At 39.8% G+C, this 20,591-nt stretch overlaps 1 protein-coding gene across 11 annotated transcripts in view; it reads right to left on the bottom strand.

The window, feature by feature from the left end:
- The window catches only part of CTNND2 (catenin delta 2), a 669,045-nt gene that overhangs the window by 34,753 nt on the left and 613,701 nt on the right, over positions 1-20,591 (bottom strand). For all 11 annotated transcript variants that reach the window (XR_007205226.1, XM_048311841.1, XM_048311789.1 and 8 more), the window contains one exon: positions 805-1,015. Coding sequence is in view for 10 of the 11 variants with exons in the window: in XM_048311841.1 (XP_048167798.1) it covers positions 805-1,015 (211 nt within the window). In the remaining variant the exon portion in view is untranslated. The remainder of the gene's footprint in view (positions 1-804; positions 1,016-20,591) is intronic.

Below are 20,591 nucleotides of genomic sequence, written 5' to 3'. Positions count from 1 at the left end.
CTGCAGTAGGCTGTGTGATGACAGCTCCGAGCAGGTGGACTGATGGGTTTTGTACACTACAGTGAAGGCTTTTTGTTTTCAAACTGCCATAGTCCCATTGCACTATACTTCATCAGGTTGACAAATATGAGAACCAGGCTATCTGTTTTAGGCAAAAGAAGGATAAAGAGTGACTCTTCATGAAGAGTGTGTACATAGCCAAACAGACAAGATGAAACCATAGCTGTTCTGAAAATGTCACAGTTGTGTGCAAGACATTTTCTGCCTCACAAAGCAGCCTAATGCTCTCTCAGAAGCAAGCGGTCAGAAAATCCATGGATCTAATACCAAGCTGGTGGCAGGGAAAAAGGTGCTGTGAAAAGGGACAGTGACTTTACATTCTTCACTCCTAGAGCAAGAGGAGCAGAAACAGAACTGTGGTGAGGTCCTTCCTTCTAAAGGATCCCTCTACCTGCATGTCACCCCTTGTGCAGGGTGCAATCCAACTACTCTGATCCCTAATGTTTATGAGGATCTTCTGCAATTGCTTAGAATTAGGGGTTACTGTAGATAATTACTCTTCCTAAAAATGCACACGGAGTGCACTCCCCACACTGCTGATGGCACATCAAAAATAAACCAAAGCAGAGCGAGACTTTTGGTATTGGCATTCTCTTGTCACTTGTCACCCTTCACACTGGGCATATGATTTCTGATGAAACTAAAGGATTCAACTCACGATTGCACAGAGAAGGCAAACACATTCAGGACTAGTAATAACTACTGGAGAGGTTAAAAAGGTGCAAGGTGATTTGCAAAACATACTTGTCTCCTTTACTCTTAGATATGCCAACCAGTTTCTCAATGCCGCCTGCGTCTCGTAAGGCCTTGGCATTCTCCATGTTTTTAGTGATGACTTCATGCAGAGTGCAGCAAATGGCAGTAACGGTGTCATCAGACATGGCCTTGCTCGCTGAGCTGTTGCTGTTGTTAGCGCCTGGCAGTCGGTGGACCAGATCCCTCATGGCATACTTGCCTTTGTTGAAAGAAAATGAAGGGAGAATTCAGAAGATACAGCAATAAAGGGTGACGGAGAAGTACAGGGAAAACACGCAAGACTAATAGCACCATTTGCATCACTGCACGTAATCTAATTGGATACTGATACTATTTTGGAGCAAGCCATATTTATATGATTGCACGTTCAAGCATTACACACATTATGGACTCTGTTAATACATCCACACTGCATCAGTCAGAGACTTCTGATATGGCTACTTCACATCCTTAAGAGAATGGCACTATGCTAGTAAAGGCCAAGTATATGCAGGAAGATTACCTGGATACCACAATTCACAGAACTTGGCAAGTCCTCATCTCCCACCAAACAACTCGCAACTTGTTACCATAAATTAAATGTGCATCAATTGTTAAAACCACAGCAGTGAATGCAAACCCAATGATGTTACTTGTGAAAAAGTCTTCTCTGAAGGCTTCTTCGCTGTACAAGGTTAATTCTTTCTACATGCAGCAATTTAACTGGGTTTGTTAGTGTTTCTTAGACTGTGCTGTTCAAGTAGACACCATCTTTTCCACACATTGTTAGCTATATGCATGGTACTGACCAGAAAAGGAGCCTTTCTGACATCTATTCCAGTCTGGCATTTAGCAAGGATTTACTGAATAAAACACTAACCTCCAGAACTTAAAATCTCCTAAAATGAAAGGAATTTTTAAAATGGTCACATTGAACATTTAAAGAAAAAGAAATTCTGTCAATTACATTTGGAGTTGATGACCTTTTACAACCTAAATGATTCTAAAATTATTATTTTTTTCATGCTTAAATAAACAGATTTCTTTTTCCAAATTGCACCTGAAAGTCATGTACTGCTTCCGAAAATAATAAAAAAGCAGCTTATGAGAATTTATACATATATGTAGTGTAAATATAAATGCAAATGTAAATATGTATTAATATAGGGCAGGATTAGCACCCGCACAGATACACGAGAAACCTCACATCAGTTCTAGAGGATTGCTGTTATGGTAAAATGGCTGCTCAATCCTTCAATGTGATGAAGACAAGATCAGAGATGGTGAAGACCTGATGAAGTTACTACTGAGGTCAGTGAAACAACTCTGAATCACCTTCAGTGCAGCTGTGCTAGGAATTTGCATACAGCAATCACCATGAGTGTATCATGCAGGATGAAAAGGACAGGAAAATTGGGAAATATAAACATAATTAGTAATCTAATCTACATCACATTTTGTGAATTATCAGGTATGATTATTGTATATGATATGATAATTTAATCAGATTTTTTGGATAACTCAAAAATGTTCTGATCAATTACTGTTTATGCATACTTATTAAAAATCTTATTTCTGAATTCATAAACTCAGCTGTTTGTATATATTTCAAAGTAGAGGGAAGAGGAAAATCAAATCTTCTAACTCTCAGACATTGAACCATTTTTGTTTCTCAGAATTTTGCCTGATGTGGTAGAACTGATGTGGTAGTCAGTCATTTGAACAGAATATTCATAATACAGGTAAAAACAAAAATCTCTGCACTGAACTGTTAAAGATTATCAAATAGATTTTGCGGTAATGTGAGGTGTTAGAAAATACTCACTCTGTATCATGTAAAAACATTCCTGATTATAAAAAGCATTAGACTGCCCACCAAACATGTACAGTAGGATTTGAATCTCAATACCATTTGCAATACAAATAGAAATCCTGTCCTCAAACATTTTTATTTCTTTGAACTTAATATTTAATTTACTTGCCCTGTTACAATTTTAGGCAATATTATTAATAACAGATTATAGTTGTTAGCACCTCTTTCTCTTTCAGAAATGATTTGCTTGAGCAAACTGAAAATCTTCTTTTCCCCAATACATTTATGAAACACTGTGACAGAAAAGTTTGAAATGCTATTTTCACCTGCATCTGTTTGTTCTGTGTAACACGAACACATTAAGAGTTGTGTATCACTTACAGTGATTACTTCAGTTTGCAACACATATCAAATTAAGCTTGTGTTTCAAAAAAGAAAATAAACTATGATTTGGTGTAGCTTTTACTCTTCTAGCACAGTGTCTGCCACTGGTCGGGAATAAGTACAAGTAGATAAATGAGATCAGTGAGACTTTCTGCTTTACTCTGTGCACACATCCAGGACAGACCAATATTCCTTTTTCCTTTAGTACCTCATTTAAATTGCAACAGAGCATCTCAGCACCTCAGTCCTCTGGTGGAATCAGTTCACAATGATCATTTCATTAGCAGCCAAAGACTGCATCCCAGAGCACTGGGCGTAAGGAATGGATGGCTGCCCCAAGCAGATTCCTTCCCTGGAACTGGTCTAGTATTCCAGGCAATAGTATTCACACCAGTACACATGCCTAGACACACAAAATGCTTCTTAAAATAAATAAAGGCTTTGGAGCTGTCAGGGAAAGCTCAGCAGGAAAACTAAACCAAACAACAATCAAGCACGGTATAAGCATTCTGGACATGCCAGCGCTCAGCAGTTCTAAAGTTTCTGCTGTACACACCCTTCAGTTAGGCATGAGAAGATCAAATCAGTATTAGATACGTCAAAACAATGAAACAGCTTTTTATAGATAATGTGTAACAGCGGGACAGTACAGCATTCCTTACTCTGAGCAGCTGTAGTAATTCCAGCCCAATATTACTATTCAATTCTTACTCAGATGCATATTTAAAGTAAAATACATTGTGAGTGGGTTTGGTAGGGTTTTTTTATTGCCTTCCCCTTCTTTCCCCCACTTCTTTTCCCTGCCAAGAATTGCATCAAACTTAGCCTTTGGATAGCACGTGCCAGAAGACTCACACTTCCGAGGTCTAAAATCTAGTCACTGTATTTCATCTGTGGCAGCTGTGTAAGCTGGTGTCCAGCTTGGAAACTCCCCTACCAGAACCAGGAGTCAGCGCCAGGCCCCACTGCCAGCAGCTGCCTGTTGGGGAGACAGGCTTCCCTCTCCCTGCCCTGTCCCCAGGAGGCAGTGAAAGACAGAACTGCCACTTCCAACAAAGCTGCTCACCCATGTAGGTAAAGCAGCTGACCACAATTCCAACAGGGAAAATGTCCTTCCAGGGGTTCACCAAACACAGGTGGCACACCAGCTGGAAGAAGAGGGGAGTGGCTGGGCTACAGAGTTGATCTAAGCCACTGTTTACATGGTCTTAAAACCTATGAACAAGTGTAGCTCTTAGCACATTTTCTGTGGTTTGAGTACTTTGAACACAGTGTTAACTATGTGAAAGTATTTTGCAAAAGCAGGAAATTTGCTTTAATATCGAGTTAAACCATGGAAGGTGAAAGCCAAGGACTATTCTTTATACTGCAAAAAGTTTTTCTAAAACTATATAAACCACTGTACTACATTCACAGAGAGAAACCCCATCAGTTAGTGGTTAACTTCTCTTAACTCAGTTATGTTCCTACTGCTTTACTACAGACACGAAGAAGAGAAGAGTCATGTTTTCAAGCATGTCTCCTTGCTCCACAGCAGTGTGAATGGGAAGTCCTACCACAGGTACTGCTGCATCAGCCCAACACAACTGACACCACCTGTGATCCTTGACTTCTGCACTGGTGTGTGTTACATTCTGCACAGCATTTGCACTTAGAATTATGTTTTCCCATGTTGAGAGCCTCTTCTGAAAGCAGATGGAAATGTGTAATGGAAACCAGTGCTGGAATGTCAGCAAAGTGTTATCTAGCACTACTGTTATCTAGCACCACTAGTAGGAGCGCTGGGCAATTCAGGTCTCTTGCAACACAAGAAGCCTCCCTGAACAGAAGAAGTGAGAACTGATGAGGGTGCTGGGAAGCGAGGCGGATGTGTGTGAGGATTATATTAAAAATAAATAGCCTTGTTAATTTTCATTAGGGTCCATACAGAACTACTTTAATCTACAAACAAATTGATTTTTTATTTTTATTTTTTGTATTTGAACAACATTACACATTGTAAGACCCAAAACTGACTTGACGCTTTTAAAGAGGATTTACATAATATGATTAAACACAGCCAACAGCTTGACAAGGAAAAAAGAAATCGTATTTATTTGTTCAATTTCACTCTTAAAGGAAGGAAGAAAGACATTAAATAGATGTAACAGGAAAGGGGTTGTCTTGTGGGTGCTTGGGAGAGCATTTTTCTGATACTATACATTTAAAAGTTATTTTTCTAAGATAAGACTTCCATAATTTTCATATTAAGAAGGTGATTCATCTAACACCATGTACTAAGTCTTTGACTGTAAGATGATAGCATTTACTTATTATTTCAACAATGAAGATCCAATGTCTTTTCCTCTGAGTGACAAAAGTTTCAGCACCTTAATACCTGCCTCCGTTACTTAATTCAGGAAACTTTTCACTTCATAGGATCAAGTAACTGTCCTAAGAGAGATTCTGCCTTCAGAGCCAAACAGCAGAGCAAACTATTCTTTTGGTAGATTAAACCAGAGCAAAATCATCACAGATAAGGTTCTACTTCTGGAAATATTTCCCAACTATTGCCTTGAGACAAATTCACTGCTGTTGTAACATCATTGAATCCACTTCCATTTTCACTCATCTCTGAACAATGCTTTTAACACACTGGCAAATTTATTAAGTAGCTGTGACATGGTTCCTAGTTTGAGAGTACAAGATTAGGAAAATTTACCTACTAAAGACACAAGAAACCCCAAACAGATATTAATTCAAACTAAGAACCCTGTTCTAGAGATAGATCTTTTTCTGGAAAAGTAATTGTTCACTATTTCCCCCCCTCCAAAGATACCCATTAATTCACATCATGTAGCTAGTTCATATAAAAATGGCAAAATGCCACCATAATTTATTGCAAAGACACAGATATCCTATTCCAGAACTACTGGTGCCTGTATGTCAGAATATATGTGAATTTTCTTCTCTTTGTGCTAACACAAGTGCTCCACTTAGACATATGTGCTTTTGGGCACTTTCACCACCCCTGTGTTTTTAATACCACTCAAATTCAGTATTTCACAGACTCGTGGAAAGAATATGACTGGGAGAGCTTTTATTATTACTTTCAATCATTACTTAATAAATGTGCCAAAACTCTCTACTTAATTCATCTGGAATTAAGTAATGGATTTTGGTCATGAGTCACTGTATTCAACTGGTAGTCTAATAAATTAAGAGTGTGTTCATCACATGACAGCAGTGGCAGAAACACCACTACTAGAGTAGTCCATTCCTGCACCATGCTTTCACTGTCAGATACCACTGTTTTATGCTGTAATAGATTACCACTAGTGTAGCACCTGGATGTGCCCCTCAGGTTCAGCTGTTGCTGTTCCAGAGAAGCCCTGTGCCTTCTCTGAACACTGGAAATTTTCTGGTACATCCTGATGTGCAAGAAGGGGCCCATAAAAAAAGAATGATTATAATGATTGCAATATGTAGCAGACTCTGGACTTGGAATGCCTAGACAATACAAGTTCTATTGTAGGCATCAGAGCAGCAGTCAACCGCATGTCATTTCAGAGGGTAAAGGTGTGTTAGTTTTCATAGGGAGATTTTCTTTCACCAGTGAAACATTCAAGGGGGAAAAATACCATGGATTTTAAAGGCAAAATAGGCTAGGAGGTAAGAAATGCTGTCATACTGGGTCTTAGAGCCAAACAAGTGTGGTTTTTTGTGGGGCAGAGGAAGGAGCAAGCCCAATAAGATGAAGCAGGATAATGCTAGAGCTGCTGGGACAGGAGTAAAGGCAGCAGATGGAAGGAGGCAAACCTGTGTCTTTGAAAGCAAAAAAAGGCTGCAGTACTGAGGTTGAGAGACACTTGACCCACTGAGTAGATGATTACTCCTCAGACTTTGGGGAGCAGCAGGAAAGGTGAGTTAAGAGAAAATCCACCATATCAGGCAACGTTGGTTTATAAAAGAGGACCCCTTTTAAAATAAGGTTTATAAAAGAAGACAGAGAAGCACAGCCTGAAATAAGGGTCATCAGCCAGCACAAAGTTTCATGCCCTCTTGCTCACCACTGAATTTCATGACTGCCTCCAGACAGGCTTTCCACTGCAACCACCAAGCCAGGGACTTTGCTCTCCACCCCACTCCGTAAGATACAGTCTGTAGCAGTGCCCACTGCAGGGTACATTGCACATGAAGGGCTGCAAGCCCCACAGTTTGTACACAGCAATGCTCTCTTCTGTCTCGATGGGGCCCCTTGTTTGACATGACTTCAGCAGCGGACAGAGCAGGTTTATGACACTCCGAAGTAGTGCCTACTGTCAGACCCCCATGGCCTGGCCTGTGCTGGCTCACGGTCTGTGATGCTGCTCATCACAACACATCTGTTTCTTATTCCTAAGAACACTGTGCATGAACTGTTACTGCAGGAAGAAAGTGGAAAAAACCCTGCAGCAGTAGGACTGAAAAGCATGCCGCAAATAGCAAGAGCCCCACCACTTCTAGCAAGTGTCAGAGAACAGAGGATTCTGGATCACTTTGGGATGTAGGTGTAAAAAAGAAGATCAAACCATTTTCAGGTAAATAGGGGGAGATTTCTGTGTCCAAACAGATGGGGGTAATGTGGTTTCAAATTCTCTTGTATACTTGAGATACCCGCACAGAGTTATCAGACCTATGGAAGACATACAGGCTTCTGGAAAAGCAGAAAACAAAACTGGATACCCCTTGGCCCTTAAGGTTTAATACTTATCTCTAGGCACCTGGATATCATTCTCAATGTTTGACCAAAAATGTTTGTTAGGTACTCAGGTCCTTTTACTTCTTATGTTAGTGACATGCACAAACATAATCTCTGGCACTTCAAAATAAATACATATTTCACTACATAATGGTAATTGACTATAGTACTGCAATTATCCCTGTCCAAAAAAACTATCACCTCAGCCCAATCATTTATAAGGAAAAGAGTGATGAGTTACTTAAACTGGTTTTAGTAAGGAGCTCAAACCTCATGGGCTGGAAGCCACTGTTTTAGCTGCTTCACATTAAGCATAGCTTGCCAATTAAGTTGGGATAATGAGTACTTTGAGCTAGAGAACAATATCAGATATCATTTCCTTGCAGGTTTTTTTGAATTGAAATTTTAAGACTCTGTGGAGATAAATTATTTTTTGAGAATAAAGAATTAAAACCATTACACACACATGCCCTCCTGTGCCCCCAAGGATCCAGGTGCACTTTGCTCATGCCTGCTGAGACTGAACAAAGAATCAGGCGGAGGTCTCAGATTCCCTCTTCACTTCAGATAAATGATACACGCTTTCAGTTTTTCACCATCTCTGATGACAGGCAGCAAGATTTCAAGATACAAGATTGGTATTTGGTATGGACCATGACAAAGAGGAACAGTATCTTCCCTGATGCATTGTATGTGATGTGCCAGTCAATGGTTTTCTTTTTTAAAAATCTTTTTTATCAAGAATAAATTCAGCCATCAGCAGTGTAGCATATAAAGCCCTACAGGGAGCAGGAACAGTCATCTTTTACAGTTTTAGGGAAGAAACCCTCAAACTATCAGAGAGTGATGAAAGCATGTAAAACACCAATAACTGTGTGGCAATGTCAGCTGAGATTTGCTTGTAAAAGAATCAAATATCTAAAAAGGTAACCAATATAGAAGCTTTTATCTTTTGAAAAAGATTAAAGATGTTGGTTCTGTATTTTGCAAAAGAAAGGTATGAGGAGAACAAGGAATGAGAAAGGACACGGCCATAACAAGGATGAAAGAGCAGCATGTATAGAAACTATTAGCATTGGACAAAGACAAAAGAGAAGCTTTTGGTATTTTGAACCTGAACATGCCATGGGAAATCACAACTGGGTGCAATGCAATCAGTGCTTTTCAGCAATATGCCTTCTCAGATCCTTCATAGATTTTTTTTCCTGTAACAGCATTTTAACCCAGTTACCCTCCTCCTTCAGCTTCTCTGCTTCCAGAAACATAACTTTTAAATTTTATATGTTTCCTGCCTCCCTCTGGCTGATTATTTTTCTTGTTTTTAACTCATCTTCTCAGGGCTACCTCCTCTTCCCTCTACTACATGACTAATTTTCTTCCTTGAGCTGCATCCCCTCAAACTTTTGGGTCTTAATTGTGAAATTTTCATCATCCTTTGCTACATCTTGTAAATCTCTGCATCTGCCATGTTTGCCAAGTTTTTCCAATCTCTCCGTGTTTTGGTTTAAATACCTACACTTCGATGGTCAGCTAGATCCTGCTTTTGTCATACCCTGCATTCCCAGTCCCATCCCCACCTCCCACGGACTCAGCTTTTTAATGTTCTGAACTAAAGGACATTTTAGCTAGCTTGCAAGCATAGATTTTAGACTTAAAAATACCAGTGTATTTAAAAGTTATTGCTCTTGTACTGCTCTTGTTGCCTCTCCTGCATATCTCAATTCCATAGGCAGCTATTTAATCTGCTGTTACTTCTAATACTGATTTCACTCCTCTCTCAATGGAACTCCTTCATATTCTGCTTGTCTCTCACACAGTGAGACTACAGATATCCAGACTTTATACCAGCAGTTATTGTAAAAACTACACACTGAAGAACTTCCAGGGCTCTTTGGCTGAACATAACCTGCTAATTCACGTTCTTACATGTGCTTTAAAGGCTTGATCCATGTCTGCACTTTGCATGCAGAAGCACTTGAGCTGGCTCAGTTGGACGTAATGCCAAAGGTAGAGCACTGCACTGCATTGAGACCCTGCTGAACATCTCTGCCTCTTCCATCTTTGCTGCTGTCCTCTTGGCAATTTTCATGGGATGCATGCTGCCTGCCATGTGGATTTCCGGAGAAACTAGCTCTCCTTCAGAGGAGAATATGTTTGCAGCAAAACAGTCACAAAACTAATACAGAAATGGATTGATGTGTACCACGGCCAAATGGATTTTCCATTTCTTAACAGCACCTCTCACCCAGCATAGTGGATGGCTTCTGTTTTGAATGTCCATCATGTATCAGTCCAGCTATCATGCTGGAGAAGCGAAGCAACCATCAAACACGGGCAGCCCAATTCAAGAGTGTGCTCTCTGCCTCGCAACCTGCTTTATGAAGATGAATTTGGGAAGAGGTGCAAGTGCTAATTTGTTGACTGCCTCACCCATGCTGGGACTATAAAAATGAGTCAGTTCAAGCTCAGCTTGACCTGCCTAATTATCTGCTGACCTGGTATGCCAAACAACTGCTGGGTCCACAGAAGGAGAAAAATCTCCACTAATAAGATTCTATTTGTCATCCTCAGCAGTGAAGAAAGCAGCATTTTTTAAGGCAAACTATCAGAGGTATTACTACTCTTCTGCTGTTTCTGCTCTCTTGGCCAGAAAAAAGGATTTGGGTGGTGGCTTTGGCTGTCTCCCTTGCAGTCCTAGCTCTGGAGGCTTGTCTGAGAACAAAAATGACAACCTCAGGCTTAGCTGTTGTTGGATCCAAGGAATTTATTCTTGCATGTTTGGGTTTTATATCCAGAATGGATGGAGTCCATGTGTGGAATAAATAAAATAATTTCCTTTCTAATTAATTTTGATTGCATTTTCTGCCAGGTATACAAACTAGAAAACTCATGGAAAGGAGTTGTTAGCCCACCTATTGATTCAGGTAGTGCAAATATATCAAATTAACCAGCTCCTTTACACACCAACAGATTTATTTCTTGTTTAGACTGCACTGTCATCTTTCCTTTCATCTTTCCACTAGCCCAAGGTAAGAAAGATTCTGCAAGGGAAGTGATTCCTCAGTTTAATTGCTGCAGGCTAAGATTTCTGATTACTGGAGCTGGTTTTAGTCCCTTGCTATGCTCTCCTCTGCTCCCTGCAGAGAACAGAGCTTTTGGAAGGCTGAATTTTTAAAAAAATATAGTCGTTTAATTAATGCTATGATTAATCAGTGCTGCTAAAGTGCTTTGAAGAGGAAAAGTGCTATATGAGTGTTGAGTGGAATTTTAGTTTTATCTGCATTATTTTGTGAGATAGGATAATATTTTGTTAATAGTCTGATTCAAGGGACTTTAAATTAGGGCATAATGAAGAAATAAAAATGTAATCTACTTTTAGAAAAGTAAGTTTAGGCTTCCAGATCTATGACCTGATCCAACATCCACTGAAATTAATGACCCTGTCTACCAATGTTAAACAGTATGAAATTGGATTAATAAAAAAGTAGCTTTTCTTTTCCACTTTGGTTTTTACTTTGTGTCCAAAACAGAACAAGAGTCTGAAAGAAGTAGTCACGGGAAATTGCAACGAGATGTTATCCTGCTCTAAGTGCCCATGAAGGAATTGCGATTTATTGGCTACTCTTTTCCTGCTTCTTTACTTGTGCTATAATATTGCCTGAAACTCATGAAGAAATTTGTCCCCATGGTATGGTCTGAAAGACTGATTGTTTTGGCATGCTTTCATATACAGTTAGGACAACACCATGGTGAAAACATGAAGATTCTTATGTTTAATAGAGGCGTATGTTAAAATATTTAGAGAAATAAAATCCAAATGGATCCTCATGATCTACTCTGTTATTAAAGGTTAAATAAAAAGCATAGACGTAAGTGTGTTAGCTCAATAAATACAAACCTTGGTAAAGTGGTAGTGTCTTTTGAAAACAACTCTTCCAACAGACATCAAAACCACTTCGAGCCATACTGCAATGTTCATCTATTCTGTAATTACTTCAGTGTTCAAACACTTCTTAAGTCATCACCAATAAAACTCTACATGGAGTAGTTAAGATAATTAATCTGTGTATGATGGCAAAACAGTACTGAGGACATGTATCAGCATTTCACATTGCTTTATTGTGCACCATAAAATAAAATTATTTATATTTCAGTCATAAAATCCTGGTTAGTTTCTAAGGCTCAGTGAGATCATACACCAACTTTACAGATTTCAGTGGTTGGGAGAAGGACAGAAGGGAAAAGAACAAGTAAAAGAATAGCAACAGAAAAAGTGGTAGGTGTTTAAAAACTATTTTTTAAAACTTTCAAGACAATGAATCCATGAATGAGTGAGAATATAATACAGTATTTGATTTTTTCCCTGCAATCTGCAATTGTTAGCAAATACCTCATGAAAACAGTGTTCATCTGTTGACCTACTAATGTATCAGTATAACTACACCAGACTATACAAAGGTCTGCTGTGGTAATGAAGATACAGGTACAGAAACAGGCTCCCTCACATTAGTCATGCAGAAAGTGGACATTTGATTGGTTTTACAGGTGTTTTTAGAGGTCAATTTATTTTGCAGATAATACTAATGTTCTGACTCAGATAAATTTCTGTTCCCTACAGAGTGTTTTCTCTTCTTAGCAACACAGCCATTGGAGAAAAAGCAAATTATATTGTAGTTCTGTATTTTAATTCACCTGAAGCTACTACAATGTAAGACCTGAACACAGTAAGTATGCAAGCAAGGATATGATGCAGAGTGAAAGAAAGTTTTGTATTCTCATAAGAAGGGCAGAAATGCATCCAATAACCTTCTTTAAGAAATGAGTATTGTATTATTTTTTTTGTTTTGACTACAACACAAGTAGCTCTTAATTTCCCATAAAAAAGTTTCTCAGCTCTACTAAGGCATACAACTCATTATCAATTGTGTTTAAAGACATTGTGTCAAATGAATCCTAGTCCCTGCTCCATCGGAGTACAGATCTACTAGAGCACAGTTCTGTTTGTGCTTCCTCAGGAGGTGGGAGCCAAAGGGTTCATAACGTGACTTGGTTTTGGGTTGTGCTACTGCTGATCCTTTCAAAGTAACAGCTCCAGGTGTCACCTTCAGGCTAGTAGCTGATCAAATCCTCTCTCTAGTGGCCCTCAAAGAAACCTTGCCTCCAGACATTCATTTGAGGTTGCTCAGTGTCATTAAACTGTTGCTTTTTTAACCTGAGTCACAGCTGCTCACTTACAGCTCAGTAATGTTACAACTACAACATGGCAGGAGGATTCTCAGGGCTGTGCACTCACTCAGTTTCCTTCTCTTACCTCCATGGGGATGCAATTGGCAAGAGTCAGAGAGTCCATATGTTAAACTTGCTATGCTGGACTTCATTTCTTCTTGGAGATAGGCTGGACAGAGGAGACCTGATTAAGGCAAAGGCCATAACCTCCAAGATCCCTCAAGCTCACCTTTCTCAGACCTCTGCAACATTGCCTGACTCAGTTACTTCGAAAGAGAAGGGGGAGAATTGGGCAAATATTCCAAAAGTCTTTTTCCCCCTCCAGATCTGTAGAAAAGACAAATCTGGCAGAGAGCAGCTGGCTCCTGGTCTCCAGTGCCTTTTTTTAAATGATCAGAGTGCTCTGAAAGACTAGGGAAGAGTCAGAGTGAAAATTTTACATGTACTCAGCAGCCTTGCTACTTGCCCGAGACGTGGCAGAATATAAACTACACTCTGCTTTGCAGGGGATGGATGGGAGATCAGGCTTGGAGTGCTGGAAAGAATTTGACATAACAACAACAGAAAAACAAGACTGAAAAATAAATGCTCTCAGCTAAACAAAACAGGTAAGAGGTCAGATACAATGCTGACCTCCTAACCACAGGAGATTCAGAGGACAATATTACTAAAGGTGAAATATTTCTTGATAGACTGCTCCTCTGAAAATTGTAAATCTGCAGAATGTCATGTTCCTTTTGTGAGAGCAACCTTTGTTGTCAGTGTCACCTTGAAAAACTTTATACACAAATATATGACTTTGCATATTCTCATGCTAATAGAAGCACTTTCCTCTAATTAAAATTAGCACTGATGATTTGCTAAAATAATCCTGAGGTATGAAACCCAAATAATGTATAAAACACATCACTTTAAGAGCACCCTAAGTAGCACACAATCTAAGAGATCCTGCAACTTTTCTCCTGAGAGAAGTAAAGAGACAATTTATTTTTCTCATGTTGCACATTAAATCCACCAAACAGCAGGTGAACTCTGAACATCACCTTTGCACATTCTTTTTGTACACAGCGCTTATGCTGCAAAATCTCTAAATTTGGACTAGGAATATTTATATCTTTCTTAAGGTTGCAGAGAACTTCTCAAAAGAAAAGGTTACAGCCTGTACCTTGAATAAAATGCAAGAACAGCCATAAACTTACAGGGTCACTCACTCATTAATTGAAAAACTAAGTTCCCGTGTTAGAAAGATTAGCCCATCTTTGCTTGTATTCCACAAAGGGCTAAGTGTGTAAAACTGAAATGCACCCATGAATGAATGAGGTCCCTAGTGTAGTCATGCTTGAATGTGGACCTTGATACTTCTAGCAAAAATTAAATGAAAATTTAAGCAAATAATTTCCTTATAAATCACAGAACACTCGAGGTTGCCAGGATTCTCTAGATATAACCTAGTTTAACCCCTCTGCTCAATGCAGGTTCAGCTCAGTGTTCTCTTATGAGATGAATGGAATTCATCAGATGGAATTTCCTGTATTTCAATTTGTGCTCATGAACTCTTGTCCTGACACTGGGCATCACCAAGAGGAGTCTGGCTCTGTCATCTTTACACCCTCCCATCAGGCATTTAAACACATGGATAAGATCTGACTGAGCTTCCTCTTCTCTAGGCTGAATAGTCCCTGCTCCCTGAGCCTCTCCTCACAGGTGAGAAGCTCCAGGGCCATAATTATTCTTGGGGGCCTTTATTGAACTTCCTCCAGTATGTCTGTGTCTCTCCTGTACTGGCGAGCTCCAGAATTGGACCTGGTGCTCCATGTGTGGCCTGCCCAGTGCTGAGTAGAGGGGAATGATCACCTCCATTGACCTGCTGTTAATGCTCCTGACAGTCCAGGAGGCTGTTGGCCCACTTTGCTGCTGAGGCACATTGCTGACTCCAGAACTTTTTTAGATTTGTCTTGACAATAAAAGCAATGGCAATGTACTGGGTACAGCAAATGTGAGAACACACTGTTTAAGCCCTTACCCAACTCTGGCCACTAACACAAAGCCTTTGTAACCTGACCCCTAAACCTTATTCCCAGCACCTTTCTCTAAACCCTTACCGCAAGCTCTATCGTAAAGGCCAGAAACCAAACCTGAAACCCTTTATCTTATCCCTACCCTACATCCTTGTTCTGATGGCAGCCCTAAACTGCTGTCCCTAACCCTAATCCTACCCCTCACTGTGATTCCCACCCCCAACCTACTGCTCACCAAAACTCTGCATGGAACTCCAAACCCTGACCCAAAGCCCTTCTCTAACTCCAAAGCCCCTGTTCTGCCCTAGCTCTTGGGTGCCTGTGCCCAGGAGGTGGGATATGGGCAGAGGTCCAGGCAGACAGAATGCTTCAGCTGGACCCCTGGGGTGTCTTCAAGCCTCAGCACTAGAATAGGCAGGACCTGGAGGCTGGCATGTGAAGCTCACACAAAGGGTGTGAAAGAGCTGGGCCAGCAAGGCAGGGTTGATTTTGTGGCTGTAAGCGGGCTTTGCGTGTTAGACCAAGCTTGTTAAGCCTTTACACTAACTCTGACCCCTAACCCTAAGCCTGACCCCTAGCCCCTGTCTCTCCCCCACCTCCTACCCCAATCCCAAACTCTAATCCTTATCCCCAACAGCACAAATTTTGAACCTGTAACAAAATCCAAGACCAAATAAGCCAATAAAAATAGAAAATAAACTGCCACAAGAAATATTTATAATTGTCAGAAAAGAAACCACAGATTTTTGACATGATCTTGCTCTCACAAAGCACAGCAGGAGCAATGAGGTAAGGCTTCACTTATCACTGTCTCAAGCAAACATTAGTTTTCACTATGCGAGAAAATTAAAGATTTTACTCCTGTTAGCCCTGTTTTTCCTGCAGCTCAAGCTGGTTCCCAGCTCGATTTAGCAGAAACATCCAGTTAAAATTCCTGCCTATAAATCAAATCCAGTGTAAAGAAACTGTGGGATAGTAATGGATATGATGCAATGCACTAGCAAGTGGCAGTGGTCTTCCCTTTAACAATGATGCTAAATACTCTATTTAAATGGCACTACAAAACTAAATGGATCCTAAATATCATAGTGCAACTCCTAAAAAAAAAAAAATCCCCTCAGATAGATGAAACTTTTGTGAAAAAACATGAGGGAAGGAGAATATTAGTATCAGCATATCAGCTTTTGAGTGAGACACAGTTAACAGAAATATTGTGCAGCCACGTGCTCATTTGAACATGAGCTCCTTATCTAATATAAACAGCAATGCAAAACACATTTGCAGTCATGTTGTGTGAAATTGACAGCAGACAAACCATACTGAAAAGATTCTTTAAAGATCATTAATATAAAGCACTCTCTTACCAATTATGAGATATTCTATTGAGTGGCTCTAACTTCCAGATTTATTGACACACATATTCTTATCTTTGAAAATATCTGAAATATATCCTTAGTACATATTTATTCCAAACATTAAAAGTAAATATCCTGAAGAATATCTTGGAACCTGGCGTGCTTTTGAGCTACGAAATTCTCTTCTGAAAGCAAATTAAAGTAGATAAATCTGTCATTTATGTTCAAGTTCTCTTTGTCCTGGAATTACTTCTCCTTTGAGACACTGAGTCTGATAATGTTGTCCTTATAATTCATAGAAGTATTTGACTTCATATAGATACACATGAAAGAAAAGTTTTTATTAGTATCGAGTAAATTCCATAATTACACGTAGAACCAGAATAACTGAGGTTGGAAAGGACATCTGGAGCTTGTCTAGCCTAACCTCCCTGCCCAAAAAAAATGCAAAACCAATGGAATGCAAAACCATCATGAGACAACTGCACATCAATAAAAAACTGTTAAAAATACATGCATTACATCTCATATAGTTGACATAATACACTAGATGACACATATAGTCTCTTTGCTGCTCTCCTGTCAAAAATTCATAATGGAGGAAATATTTAAATATAATGAACTTGTCTCTTCATGTGTGCACACATGTTTAGTCTCTTCTCCCAGTACAAATTTTAACTACATAAAGACCACAATGGACTGCATTCTTTTTGATATGAATATATTCTGGGATATGAAGGCAGCAAGAGTATGCAAGAAGAAAAACTAACTAATACAGAGGAGAAAATACGTATTTATTGACAGAACAGGAATGGAAATTAAGATGTGACTGGTGCAAATAGGATGAAAAAATGTTTGGATGGTGCTACTCAGAACAGATACTAGTGGTTCATCACTGAAATATAAGCATTTGTCGAAAGAATTCTGTAGAAAATATATGCATTATTTTCTGTCAACAGTCTTCTATCCTGGGTCTATATCCATCCTGTGTCACAGTCAGTTGTATGGATGGTGACAGAGACAAGGACAGAGGCTGAAAAATGTTTGAGGACTGGTTTAGGTTTCAGTTATCTTGATTTTGGACGATGGAATTCCTTAAAGTCAAATGGATGATACTATTATACAGAGGCAAGAGACAATTATCTGCAGAAATACAGAGAAGATCACAAGATAGGCATGTGTTACAAGATGGGTTGCTGTGACAAAGACAGCCGTTCAGGAGTATATTAACCACTATTCCTGGCAGAACATACAGATGATACATTCCTCTGTGCAGACCCTTATGGAGAAATACCACAACTAGTCTGAATGGCGGACTCCAGGAAAGACAGGGACCAAGCAGAACGAGTCCAAATGAAAGCAACAGGAGTAGCTAGGAAGACAGACCAAACTGACTGCTATCTCAGCTTCAATTAAATATTCAGCTTCTCTAACTATACCTCTTCAACCTGCAAACAAGGTACAGTGTTGTGCTCTTTATGGTACTGTACCGCAGTGGCACCATTCTTACTCGTGTTCATGAACAACATGCAGGGCAGAGGAGGCTGCTACTGGAGGCTGCAGGTCACCAAGAGAAGGCAGAAAAAGCAGAGTCCCTGGACATACGGCCCCATCGCATGTTTAGGATGAGGTCTTCATCTGATCTACCTAAAGAACTGGAACAAAGAAAATTGCAAGTCAAGTGTCCAAAATGGACATGGTTCATATGGTATTTTATTGTTTCTGAATTTATGCTTGCAAGCTGCTCTTATTGGCCTTGATATATATATATTTATACTTATAAATGGTCAATTAGGACTGAAAAACAGTTTCCTTCAACAAGATAGTCTGGATCCCCAGGAAGGGACTTGTTCTGATAGGTTTTGGTGTCACAGTACATCAGGCACATCTCCACTGATTTCAGGAATGTTAATCCCATGAGGCCCTGCCATTACTGAGGGGCTAAGATGCATTTTACTATTCTCTTTGACCTAAAGTGAAAGCATACTGTTGTCTCTGCAGACTTTGAAACAGATTTCTTGCTCTAGTCCATCTGGAGTATACTCTGTGGTATAAAACTACTAACTCCAGTCCCTATGGAGCTGAATACACCACCAAAGCTGTTAAATACACCTCTTGCTGTGGCTGCAACAGTGTGTCTGTGGTCTTCCTTCTCATCCTTGAGTGCTGAAGGGCTCATAGGAATGGCTTTAGCAACAGCATTAACATTATTGGTTGGATATTTAGGCTTGTTGAACTTGTACACTGAAGGTATTGTATCCGTTCCTTTGTCAAACTTGGGAAGCTGCAATAAGCTGTGTGCTTTTGAAACTGGCTGGCAAGAACTGGGAGATTTTGATGGGAACTGTCGTTTATGCTGAGCTTCATTTGTCAAGAGATTGTGTTTGGGTTTAGGACTTCCAAACTTGAGCTCAAAGGGCCTTGCAGCACTAGGTAAGGTTTTATTGTAAAGCAGTTGTAAGAAGGAGTGAGTGTTTTCTGAATCTGTTAGTTCCTTTAACAGGGCCTTTGTCAGGGAAGCTTTTCTGAGGATAAAAAGTGAACTGCACCATGTCCTCTCTAGAGGATCTGAAAATTGCTGGCTTATTCTGAGGTGGAGGAGGGTCAGGCACAGAGCTAACTTCAGAAAGTGGAGGCTTGTGATGTGCTGGGAGAGACAGGACAGGACTATCAATCGACTGAGGTTGTGTATGCTGTATTTTGAAGGAGCAGGAGGTGGAGCTGTAACTTGATGGATTGGCTCATAGCTCTTTTTACTGACAGGCCTATCAATTGATTCAATATCAGTTGGTTCCCCCTTAGAATAACTGGTGAATTTCAGCTGCAAATGCAAATGTATTGGTTTAGTGGGCTCAAAATTATGGCTGGCAGGAATCTGCACACAGAGCTTATATTCAGAACTCCTGCAGTCAAAATATGATAGCTGCTCTTGATAATACTCTGCATCTTCTTCAGGATCATAATGGCTTGAGACCTGTACTTGAAGTCTCTGTGGTTCAGGGCCCTGTAAATATACTCCTTAGATGAAGTACCCTTTTAGCTTGTGAATGAGTGCAATACTCATTGGAAGACAAGGTAATATGATCTTGCAAAAGGAATAAACTTCTTAACTTGTGGTGTTTGGAAGAAGGGAAAAAATGAGGTCCAAGAATAAAATCTAGATGAAAAATGGCAGATTCACAACCTGAATCACCAGATCCAGGTCTTGGAATGTTTTCCTTACACTTTCTAATTGCATAATTCCTTGAGTATATTTGACCACTATTCTTTTCTTACTTGCTGTTGTCTGCTCCCTTTCAGAATCAGGCAAAGCAGAAAGCTGAGACATCTTCCTCCACTCGTCTTCATAATCCAGGGAATACTCTTTCTCTTTTTTCACAGCCTACAGGTGACTTGGCTCCTGGGTCAGCTGCTGCCACGGCCAGATGGCCAAGTGCCTGCTCTGACTCACCCATCCTGCAAGAGTTACGCACACACTGATGGGCCAATACTCAAAAGCGCTGCTCTTTCCAGGAAGATTAGTGTGTGAACAGCTCACCTTGGACACTTTCTCCTGGGTTCCCACTGTAATCTAAGATGTGCCCCAGGACTGGTTAAAAAGCTCATGCCATCCTAACTTTCAAATTAGTACCACTGCTTCTGAAAGTACTTTCATCAATTTTGTAATAACAAATGTGCTTTTTAGAATTCCTTTTAGCAGGTGATGTCTAGACATTTTCTGCACATTGTCCCTCACAATGACAAAGCCACACGTGATTATTCATTCACATTTATAGAAACCAAGGCAAGATAGGCCTATGTCCAACTCAAGAAACCACCTAATACTTAGTGGTTTTCTTCTTAAGAATGACTGAAGCAAATAACTCTTCCAGCTTCAAGATGTGATTTTTTAGTGTTTGCTTTGTAAATAATTTTATTCTCTTTCTTTGTTTAGTTTGGTGGCAACTCTACAACTAATCTCTAGCCACAGGGCTCTAAACTGCAGCTTGTTACTAATATTGCCAGACTAATAGTTACTGATCTCTTAAGTTTTAAGTAGATTTTAGAATAAAATGGGGAAGGAAAGAGACAACATTTCATTTTCATAAGAATGTGGGAAGGGTTACAATGAAGCTGGTCTCTGACTCTTAATCGATTTTTGTATTGTTTGAAGATTGAACTAAAGGTGCAGTTCTTTTTTCTCTCTTTTTAATAACTTTGCCTCAGCTTTGAAGTTTCTGTAAGCTGAGCACAGCTTATCAGAAAAGTCCCAGTGAATGAAAGATGCTTGAACAGGGCTA

This window comes from Corvus hawaiiensis, chromosome 1 (assembly GCF_020740725.1).
Source record: "Corvus hawaiiensis isolate bCorHaw1 chromosome 1, bCorHaw1.pri.cur, whole genome shotgun sequence".
Lineage (NCBI taxonomy): Eukaryota > Metazoa > Chordata > Aves > Passeriformes > Corvidae > Corvus > Corvus hawaiiensis.
This window is presented reverse-complemented; position numbering and strand designations above follow the sequence as displayed.